We start from the raw sequence: 10,913 nt of genomic DNA, 5'->3' as shown, positions 1-10,913 counted from the left end.
CACCTGTTCACTCCATCGAGCTGAACGACGGAAACTTCACTCCCCGCGGTCGCTCTCGGCGTGTACAAGGCTCCCAACGGTCAGGAGACCGAGGACGCCGTCACCGCCGCCCTCGATGCCGGCTACCGTCACATCGACTCTGCCGCCCGCTATGCCAACGAAGAGGCTTGCGGCCGTGCCATTCGCCGCTGGCTCGAGCGTACTGGCACTCCCCGTGAGGAGGTCTTTGTCTGCTCCAAACTCTGGGACGCCGACCACGGCTACGAGGCCACTTTCGAGGCTCTCTGCGCCTCCCTTGACAAGTTTGGCCTCGACTACCTCGACCTCTACCTCCTCCACTCCCCCGCTGACGACGACGAGAAGCGCCTCGCTTCGTGGCGCGCCCTCGAGACCGCCCAGCGCCTGGGCAAGGTCAAGTCCATCGGCGTTTCCAACTTTGGCGTCGCGCACATGCAGGACCTCCTCGAGAAGGCTCGCGTCGTCCCCGCCGTCAACCAGGTAGAGGTCCACCCCTTCTGCCAGCGCGAGGAGCTCGTCAAGCTCTGCGCCGACCAGGGCATCAAGATTGAGGCCTACTCCCCGCTAGCTCGGGGCAACAAGCTCGAGGACCCTACCATCAACGCCATTGCCAAGAAGTACGGCCAGACCCCCGCTCAGATCCTCCTCAACTGGAACGCCGCCCGCGGCAACATCGTCCTGCCTAAGAGCTTGACCGCCTCGCGCATCCAGAGCAACCTCGAGTCCTTTGAGTTTACGCTCGCGCAGGAGGACATCGAGACCATCAACGCTCTCGGAAAGGAGAACTACGTTACCGGCAGCATGCACAAGTCCGCCGATTAAGGTGGTCGCCCTCGAGGCTTGAAGTTTTCTTATCGCACCCACGCGTCCATCTGCCTGGTGGCTCCCAGGCGGCAAAGCGCGATTCTACCTACCAGGAACCAGCTGGATGGGATCTGATATCAAACAGAACAGGCGTCGAAAGCATCGAAAGAGGTGCGACGCGCTGCCGCGATGAAAGACTGCGGCGCCGCCCGAGACTTTACTGGGCTTTTGGACTGGCATCGCGTCTCAGAGCACTTTTGTCGCTCAAGATCGCGCATTTTTACGCATTATGACCACATACTCTGGAGTAACAAGAATAGCATAGAATGAATATTTTATTATCAAAAATATCTCTGTTCGCCGCCTTCACATTTGACCCCCTCACTGTAGACTAATCATGATCCCCTCATATTCGGCGCTTGCGAGTCCGATTTCAGGTTTCTTGGAGTGCACGTCTGGCGATAATGACAATCACATGCATGCTGCATTGGAGTCATGTCCCACTTCTGAGACTCAAATTGTAGGCGCTAGGGCTTCCCTGACGAGGCATATTCAAGGATGACAATGTAACATTATCTGCTACCGTTTTAAGAATGACCTGGGTCTGGTTGGGATGCTTGGGTAACGCTAGGAACCACTTTGGATCTGCAGCAACTGCCTGTTAAGTGTGGGCCTTCCGGTCCGACACGGACGACCGGCACGTCGTGCACAATCCGAGAATGCCCGACAAGTATATAGCTGCTGACTTTGTTTCATGTTTTGATCGGCTGAGACCCGTTTTGTACTCATTGCTCAATGGCAGTACGGGAAAACGGTAGTGTGACGGCCGTCGGAGTGGAAACAATGGTCATTGAGGTTTTTCGAAAACGCTTGTGTCCTCCTTAGCATCTGGAGAGAAGAGCATTGATCCCTTGGCCAGACATGAGCAGCGTATTCTCTAGGAGACTGGAGAGAACTTGACAGTAGAGCTAAACAAGGAATGGGTCGCCAGCAGCTTTCAGGACCGGCAACCTAGGCCCCCTGACTCCTATCTCTGCCTTGACCGACATGGGAATGCGACGCAGTAGTGCGAAGAGCCTCACCTACAGGGTGGTGTATGAAATACTTTCATTTGATGTAATGGATGAACGGAGACAAAGTCCATGAAGCCTTGACTTGAGTAATTACTCAAAGCTGGGCTGTCAGAATATACTACATAAATTTAAGTAGAAGCATATGAATGGTATGTATGGAGATAGAAATAAGCTGCGGTAACTTCTCGATCCCCGTAAGACGTGGGTTTGAATTTGAACCGAGCATACGAGAATTTTGCCAAAACGACATGGGCACGATTGTCTACAAAGCGGGACAGTGGGCCAAAGGTCAAAGTTACAAGAGCATCTACAAGTCTTTTCACCCAGAGCATGTGCTTGAAAGTTCAACTTTGCGACGTACTCTATCAGGTATTATCCCGAGCTGCTCAGGAGCATCTACATCCGAAGGTGTGCTTCACGTGCCAAGTAACTGCTGGTAAGAGTCATGCCTCTATGACAACAATGTTTCAAGCTCGCTTACTGTGAAGTGCCTCAATCATAGCAAGATGTGTGTTACGAGTTATACACGGCTAAGCCACGAAGCTGCGCCTCAGTAGCTAGTCCGCTGGTGGACTCGAGCGCGACTCCTTGTTTTCCATCATAAAGGGGCACAAAGAGCCATTGTAGCATTCCTTCGACTTCTTGTTCTTTATCTAGTAATTATACATTCAAGGCCTCGTCCTAGCGCGACGCTCGACGACCAGCTCCTTACAATATGCAATGGGCTGGCTCTCTCTGTGACATCCACTGTGAGTGGGTGGTTCGTGGTAGAGTGAAGAGATTGTCCACATGTGGTACATGTGGTCTGTAGGTAATAGATAATAGGTATGGGGTTATGATATATCTGAATCTTTGGCACTCTGTAGCTTGGAGGGTCTCCGTAGTCTTTATACATACGTTGTCATAGTCCTTACCCCTAATTACCCGCCCTGTTTTGCGGTTTTGCAGGGCTACCCGATTCCCACCATGAAGTCTCCTCTGGCTAGAAATATATCAGTACGACGGATCAGTCTTTTTGAATATGGTAATTAATTTAAGTCTTACCTTATTTCTATTACTGAAATAGGGCCGGTGAGAACCCCCTCTGATCAGGGCAATGGAGAAAAAGATAGGTGCTCGAATGTGTGGTGAAGGATTCATGATCTCCCCTTCTGGGGCCCTCGCAACGAGTCTACCTAATACCTGTTTACCTGATCAGCCACTCCTTATCACTTTATCGCTCAGCCACACCTTTTTGCCCTGCCCGGTTTCATTACAACGAGAACAAAACGCCTTACGATACTAATTGCCTGGATTAGTAACATAAGCTTATATAATGTATTAAGCTAGACCCATCTATTAGTACTTCTCGCCCCCTAAAGTTTGCTTCGTCATAATATGCCAGGCCGTAACATATACATGGCTAAATGGCCCATTGAGAACCAGAATCTGTGGAAAAATAGATAAGTGTGCTCTGCCAGTTCAGTCCCATCATCACTGAGGGACACCCCTGGGGTTGGGGGACATCAAATTTCAGGCTGAAAACAGACTTCAAGGACGAGATACGTCGCCCGATTTCAGACGGGACTGCGTCGGAAGTACAGCATTTCTTCAAATCCCGTCAGCTAAATAAGGTGACACGCCCGCTACATATTTTCTATTTTCTTGATGACCTGAAGAAGCCAATCATGGCTTGTCCCGATTGCGTGACGCACATGGCGTACCACCAACCTGCTCCAGTCGCCTACCCACCAGACCCCCTCAAGCTGGCCGATTGGCATTCCGAAGCACGCAAACAACGTCAACGCAACTGGATGCTGTGCTTGGAAGAGTCTGATATACTCTTTTGAAACCTTGTACAGCCAAGAAAAATAGTCGCTGATAAGTGGCTGTTGTCCGTAAGTCAGACCGTAGCATCGTATAAGCAAGAGCGAAGCCCCTTCGAGTGCTTCCAGCTCTGTTGTTTCGGTAGTGCGAATTCTAATCTCGGCTAGAAAAGACGACAAAGCCCTCTGCTGGGGACCGTAGGTGTCAGGTGTCGCTGGCTTGCTCAGCAATGCCGCTCGCTCGCCTCCAATCCGGGCCAAGATGGCCGGGGGCCCTGACCAGATAGACGCCTCATCATGCAATTCGAAGATGGCTTTCGTGCCCCGGTAGAGTACGACCCACGCCAAAGAATCGCTGAATTCCCCTGAAGCAGCGACTTTCGCCCGCGCCTCATACCAAGTTTTCGCGAGCTGAAAGATTATGATCATGCTCGAAAAGTAGAAAAGTGCAGTCTGTTGCGGTCGGAGACGGCTTGCATCTCTTGCTTGGACCGAGCAGCGCTTGTTGATATAGCTGAAAGCTCCGTGACTGGTGAGACTGGCACTCGTTCCCAGACGAAAGATACGCGAGGTGGGATGATGAGACAGCCAGAATGGCATGCAACAAGAAACGAAATGACATGGCTTCTTTGGGTATTGCGACCTGCCAGAGGGGGTTCAGTCGTGCGTCGGAATGCAGGGTTTGGGCTGTTGACACCGTGAAATGGTGCAGCAGCATCATGTGGTTGGTGCTGAAAATAAGCTCGTCGCCACCTTTCCCGTTCTGTGGGGGAAATCGTGCTCTAAGCTGAGGACTGACAGAATCGCGTGTGTCTGCCGTTGCCTGGTACTCACACGACGTGCTGTGAATTCTACAGTTTCGGCAGTGCGGCTTCCCCTCGTCGCACTATGGGTATGAGGCTTAGTCTCTCATCCAGCAACAATTTCATGACGAAAGTCCTTGCTGACCTTGATCTTCCTTCGTTTACAGCTGACGCATCCCGTTCTGCTTTTCTTGTGCGATTGACGAATCATGCTTGTGTTCGAATCTGGGCCACGCCAACGAGCATGGCTTTATTGAGGCTCCATTCAACTGAGGCTCCATTCAAAGTTGTCGGATTTCGCGGCGATGCGAAGCAGCATCGCGAAGCAGAGATGCCATAGGAAGAGCAAAGGGGAGAAATGGACGCAAAGAATTGCCTCAGACCTCGACCCGGTTCGAGATGGGCCAGTTCGAGAGACGATGGTGAGGACGTACTCCACCTCTCGACCCGAGGACCTGAACCCGAGAGAGGCAAGCTTGAACCAACGAGCAGTCCCCAAACCCGAGTTGGGAGGATCAGCCTTGACCACAAAAGTCACTGGTGACGCTAGCTTCGGGGTATCTGGGGCAGCAAGCTGGGGAAAGGGCTCCACGTGGGCTGGGGAAGATGGAGCAATTGAGTTTGGGTTCTCCAATGGGGGGACAGACTGTGTGCACTAAACCTCGGACCGGATACGAGACCAGGGGGAGGTCCGTCCCGACCGGCCCATGGCGGTGGTCTGACTGCCTCTGAACATTATCTGACGAGTTTCGGGACGTTGCCCGATCCAAAAAGATCCCCAGGCGATCGTGGACTTGTGGGGCAATGGGAGAGAAATGCAACGGTCATAGTAGGCCCTTACCCTAAAATTGGATAGATCAAGCATTTCTACTCTCTTCGTCTGAACATTGGGGTTGACTATCGGACCGAAAGTCTCCATCACCTAACCCTGTGCCAGGAAGTCCTTAGTAAGTCGACGTCGATTGTAGGACCTCCTTCTTCGTGGCCGTCCACTTAGCTAGTCAGAATCCAGTCAATGCCCAGGATTCTCGCGAAAATCTCCCCAGTAACTCCCTTCTCGCAAAGACGCGAAGATCCGACTTTGTCATGATCCCAATGATTCGTTGCTTGCTGCTGGCTAGTGCCGGCGTGATGCCGGTGATTCCAAGTCACCAGTGATAATCACTACAGGCCCCGAGCTTTACCGTACTTCTGGGCTACACACCATGGGTCCAACTTGTTCCTGCAGCATCAAGAAGCTTGCAGTTGGTACTGATCCTGAAGTATAAGTAACCGAGTTGCCCTCGTGGAGCTTTGTGAACTTTATCTGAACCTGCTCACCGACAAGTCATCTGTAGCAGTCCTTCTCGATCTCGTTGCGAAGATGGTTCTCACAAACTTAGTATTGATCATTAGTGCCGCTGTGGTTCAGGCGGCTACCTCGAGCGCCTATGGTTGCGGTGCCCAACACAATGGTACGTACTCCGATGAGCCCGAGACTTTCGTCTTTGTCTGGAGCTGGGTGAAAAGTGTACTGACGCTAAGATAGGGACGCTGAACTGGACCGAGGCGCTTGCCATGGCCGAAGTATTCACTGTCAAACTGACGCTCGAAGAGAAGATTCAAATGGTCACGGGTAATTCCTCAGCAAACTCATGTATTGGGAACATTGCCCCCGTGCCTCGCCTCGGATTCGGTGGAATCTGCCTGGTAGACGGACCCAGCGCGATCAACCGCGCTGACGGTGTCAGCGTGTTCCCGTCCGGCATCACCTCGGCCGCCACATGGGATAAGAAGCTGATCTACCGCCGCGGGTTTGCTCTTGGTGTTGAGTCCAAGGGCTATGGTGCCCACGTGCTCCTCGGGTAAGTCATCTTTCTTTGACAACCACCGATGATGGAAGCTGAGTGAGATGCAGTCCTTCCACCAATCCAATGGGTCGTCATGCTCTGGGCGGTCGCAATTGGGAAGGTTTTGGGCCCGATCCGTACCTAGCCGGCCTGGCCATGGAGTCCAGCATTCACGGCATGCAAGATGCTGGTGTGCAGTCCTGCTCCAAGCACTATATCGCAAACGAACAGGAAACTCAGCGATCAAACGACCCTGATCCGTTCGGAAATCCGGTTCTCGGCATCTCCTCCAATGTTGACGACAGAACTCTGCATGAGCTCTATCTCTGGCCTTTTGCCAACGCTGTCCGGGCGGGCACGACGTCCATCATGTGTTCCTACAACCGTGTCAACCAGACGTACGCCTGCGAAAACGAGTACCTGATGAAGGACATCCTCAGAGACGAGCTGGGCTTCAAGGGATATGTTGTGTCGGATTGGTTCGCGACCCACTCGACTGCCGAGTCTATCAATGCTGGCCTCGACGTGGAGATGCCTGGACCTGTTCCCAGCCGTCCCGAAAGTCCGTCCTTTTTCGGAAAGAAAATAAACGCGGCTATGAAAGAAGGTCTCATATCCGAGGACCGTCTGGATGAAATGGTACGCAATGTCATGGCTCCGTACTACTACCTCGGGCAGAACACCCCCGACTATCCCACCGTCGACCCAGCTGGACGATTCGGCATGGTGGCTACCGAGATAGGGATACCTCAAGCTATGGCAGCTGGGATGCTGCCTAAAGATGTGGTTTTCCCTCGTGGCCGGAACAATCGCAGAAATCACGCCAAGCTCATCCGAGAAATGGGCTCTGCTGGTACTGTGCTCCTCAAGAACGTCAACAACACCTTGCCAATCAAGGCCCCCAAGGTTATCGGCGTATTCGGAAACGACGCCGCAGATCCGACCCAAGGCTTCCACCGTCGCACGGCACAACCCAACGACGTCAACACAGGCACGATGGTCATCGGAGGTGGATCAGGCTCTGCTCGTCTCCCTTATGTCATCGCGCCCTTGGAGGCGATCAAGGCTCGGGCCCGGGAGACCGATGCTGAGGTTCTCTACATCACGGACAACAAGGCCCTGGCTGCCAATTATTTCCATGGCGTGTACCCACCTCCCGAGATCTGCTTTGTGTTCCAGCAGACCTTCGCCAGCGAAAGCTTTGACCGTACCGACTTTGAACTTGATGGAAATTCGACACAAGTCATCAAGAACGTGGCCAACTTTTGCGCCAACACTGTGGTCATCACTCACTCCGGCGGCGTCAATACCATGCCATGGGCTGACCATCCCAAGATCGGCGCCATTCTGGCGGCGCATTATCCAGGCCAGGAGACTGGCAACTCCATCGTGGACCTCCTCTGGGGTGATGTAGCGCCGTCCGGTCGTCTACCTTATACCATTCCCCGCGAAGCTAAGGATGCCGGGCCCCCGATCGTTAACCTGACGTATCCTCTTCCGAGTCCCGGTGCCTACCAGGCTGATTTTGTCGAAGGCCAGCTTCTGGACTACCGCCATTATGACGCCCTAGAAATTGATCCCCTGTATGAATTCGGCTTCGGTCTTACCTACACCACGTTTGCTATCGACGAGGTTGTATCAGCAGCACATGTTGGCAACAGCAGGTTATCTGCTCGTCCAGACGCGCGGAAGGAAACCTCGCCTGGTGGTAACCCGGATCTGTGGGAGGAGGTCGTCGTCGTCAGCGCCAAGATTTCCAACACTGGCGACCGCGCTGCTCATGCCGTGCCCCAGCTGTACCTGTCTTTCCCCGCCAGCACACCAGAGGGAACACCGGTCAAGGTTCTGCGTGGCTTTGAGAAGATTCTCCTCGAAGCTGACGCCGAGACTGCGGTTGAATTCTCGCTGATGCGCAGAGATGTGAGCTACTGGGACACGGGGCTTCGGGACTGGGTGATTCCGAAGGGAGAGTTCACCTTCCGCGTAGGCTTCAGCTCGATGGATTTGCCCGCGGAAACCACATTTGCTGTGCTGAAGTAACATCCTACAGCGTTCAGCATGAAAGCGTTCGAAGGTGGTATCTCAGTGTTCTCGTTTTCGCTCATACGAGGAAATAGTGGCTGCAGCCGCAGAGCCTGTCGATAGTCCACGAACAAAGTGAAAGCCAGCGAGACCCTTGAAGGCGCAAGGGATGACCTGTGGCTTGCTTTTATCTTCTTCTCATAAATCAACGCTCGATTCTCGATGGCATTATATTGGCAAGTACATCCTCAAAGTGAACATAGGTGGAGCGGAAAGTAAACCGTACAGTGAGCTCAACGAAACCCATCTCTGCCAGACCCTTGTGCCAGGAAGCATCGCATTCCGTAGATTTAGTTAAACTGAGGCAGTGTTGTACCAATAATTTCGCAACATGCAATCCACACAAATGAACGCAAAGCGATTCATCTATGCCAGGAGGCTGACAGAATTGGACGACCCAAAGGCGCGGAAAAGGCTATCCCCTGCGTAGGGTTATGCTGATCGACTCCTCTCCACTGCTGTTCGAGTATTCCGATGCTGGCCGTCGCACCTGTCGCGCTCACGGCCGTTAGTACCGATTATTTGTTGTAGATGACGATCGCAGCGGCTGGTTGTGATCAGATGATATGGGCTAAGGCCAAGGACGAACTTGCTGACAAGACCTTTACAATGCTTGAAAGAAGTCAGCCTTGCCAGCGTGTGTGACTCCCACTGCCTTGAGTCCGTTTTAGGCGTTCGAGGAAAAGGTGAAAAGGAGCCAAGAGCGGCGAAAAGCGATACAGCGTGGAAGGGCTGGCCACGGTGATTGGTCATGCGGAGCTGGCAGGGCAGCGGGCAGTGCTCTGCTGATGAGACTGTCTGGCCTGAATGAGTGGCGTCTGGGGGCGGCTGAATGCAAGGCAAGCAAGCGATGCGATGCCGGCATGAGGCTTCGAGGCCGAGAAATGCCACGACCCCTGCCTGAATGAGCCTGGTGCCGAGTATCGAGAACGAAGGCATGTCAAATGATGCCTCACCTGAGGTCGGGGCCGGCAGGGTCCGCCTCGCTGGTGGATCGAATGGATCACGACCTTCTGCCTGCACGGCCAATGGGCTCGCGGGTACATGCGGCTCGGCTGCCTACCTTACCTACTGTACCTGAGATGGGTACATCAGTGAGCAACGGCTGATGCTCTGACAGGATGCCGACAGCTAGGCATGGTCAGCACGGCGGAATTCTGAGTATCTGCGGCAACACCGGCTTCGAAGGATCGTCTCGTCTTGTTGCACTAGAGGGTCCGATATGCAAGTTGAGGCCACCCCCAGCCAAGGTTCTTGGTCCCGCTTGGCCTTCTAGAAGGGGTCTCCGGTGAAGCGAAAACAGGCACACGTGATGGCAATTTATGTCCACCTTTGGCCAGTACGCCACTGCGCCCAAAAACTTAGGTCGGTGGCGTCTGCGCCCATTTTGTGCCCCCAATCGGACGGTGTGAGAACCCCCCGGAGAGCCCTGTAATGTAGGGGGGTCCTTAGTGGACAATGGCCTACTCGACTGTCCCCTGTGACACGGATGCATGGCTGACACCGGGAAGGAGGTGGGGCAGGGACGCAGGCAGGAACGCAGGCAGCCTCCATGTCCGCCTCTTGCCAACCACATCCATCCACGTGACAGACACCATGCCCTTGGAGAACAGACACAAACAGAGTACCGAACCATCCATCATACCATGACAATGCAAGGCAGATTTCTGCCTTGTTTCCGGCAACCATCTGCCGCCTATGGTCCGGTCTCAAGCCAGGTATTGCTCAGGCGAATGAGGCCCATGCCTGGTGCCATAGTCTCATGCAGATTGAGGCGCCACAGACAGCCATCACAATGGTTGTGACAGCCCGATATAACAAGGACCATCTGCTCTCGATCGGTCTGGCATTCGGATCCTGGTGTCCCCGTCATCTAATCATCTCGAGCAACTCTCTATCCGTCTAGAGTTGCAAATATATATTGATACCTACTTACGAGGCACGTCTGCCTCTGCCACCTTGCTAAAGCGCCATCACCAAAGAAGTTTCAGACAACCCCGTCGGCCCTCTCAACTCTATTGCTATCCTCACAGAAGCTTATCAGGGTCCCTACGTTTGAGAGTACTTATAGAGGTCTGAACCTTCGTCCAAAGCGTCTCGAACACTCGAATAGCTCTAGAAGCACTCGCCAACAACCCCTTACCCTACCACCAGTCAACACCGCCACCACAACACCGCCATCATGTCGTACAGAATCGCAGCCCCCGATGAGTACCTTGCCATCACGGGCATGAATGTGCAGTCGGTCAAGATCACCAAGGCGACGTGGTTGTGGCCCTTTCAGCGTTGCATGCGCTTCAGCGTGCAGTCTCATGACTATCCTATGAACCTGCAGGCCATGACCAAGGAGAAGCTCATGTTTCCTGCTGCCCGTCGTCTTCATCGGCGCTCCAGACGTGACGAGAGCGGGACCTACTCGTCGGTCGAGAGCACGGGGCCGAGGCGTACGAGGTGATTGATCGGCAAGACCGCGATGATGCCCTCACTAGGTACGCGATG

General features: G+C 53.6%; 3 protein-coding genes across 3 annotated transcripts in view; all 3 read left to right on the top strand.

The window, feature by feature from the left end:
- Window positions 1–840, top strand: part of VDBG_05648 (2,5-diketo-D-gluconic acid reductase A) — a gene marked incomplete at both ends in the record, with an annotated part of 1,172 nt that extends 332 nt beyond the window's left edge. Inside the window, one exon of the mRNA XM_003004489.1 lies at window positions 70–840. Within this exon, the coding sequence (XP_003004535.1) occupies window positions 70–840 (771 nt within the window). The remainder of the gene's footprint in view (window positions 1–69) is intronic.
- A 5,026-nt stretch (window positions 841–5,866) lies between these two features.
- VDBG_05647 (beta-glucosidase) lies at window positions 5,867–8,372 on the top strand (the record flags this gene model as incomplete). Its single annotated transcript, XM_003004488.1, has 3 exons — window positions 5,867–5,957; window positions 6,032–6,347; window positions 6,401–8,372. 3 exons carry the CDS (start codon window positions 5,867–5,869, stop codon window positions 8,370–8,372), a joined length of 2,379 nt encoding a protein of 792 aa, XP_003004534.1.
- A 2,224-nt stretch (window positions 8,373–10,596) lies between these two features.
- VDBG_05646 (flotillin domain-containing protein) overlaps window positions 10,597–10,913 on the top strand; it is a gene marked incomplete at both ends in the record, with an annotated part of 1,607 nt that continues 1,290 nt past the window's right edge. Inside the window, one exon of the mRNA XM_003004487.1 lies at window positions 10,597–10,858. Within this exon, the coding sequence (XP_003004533.1) occupies window positions 10,597–10,858 (262 nt within the window). The remainder of the gene's footprint in view (window positions 10,859–10,913) is intronic.

This window comes from Verticillium alfalfae, genomic scaffold (genome assembly GCF_000150825.1).
Source record: "Verticillium alfalfae VaMs.102 supercont1.6 genomic scaffold, whole genome shotgun sequence".
NCBI lineage: Eukaryota > Fungi > Ascomycota > Sordariomycetes > Glomerellales > Plectosphaerellaceae > Verticillium > Verticillium alfalfae.
The sequence above is the reverse complement of the archived record's forward strand: the minus strand, read 5'-3'. Positions and strand labels throughout refer to the sequence as shown.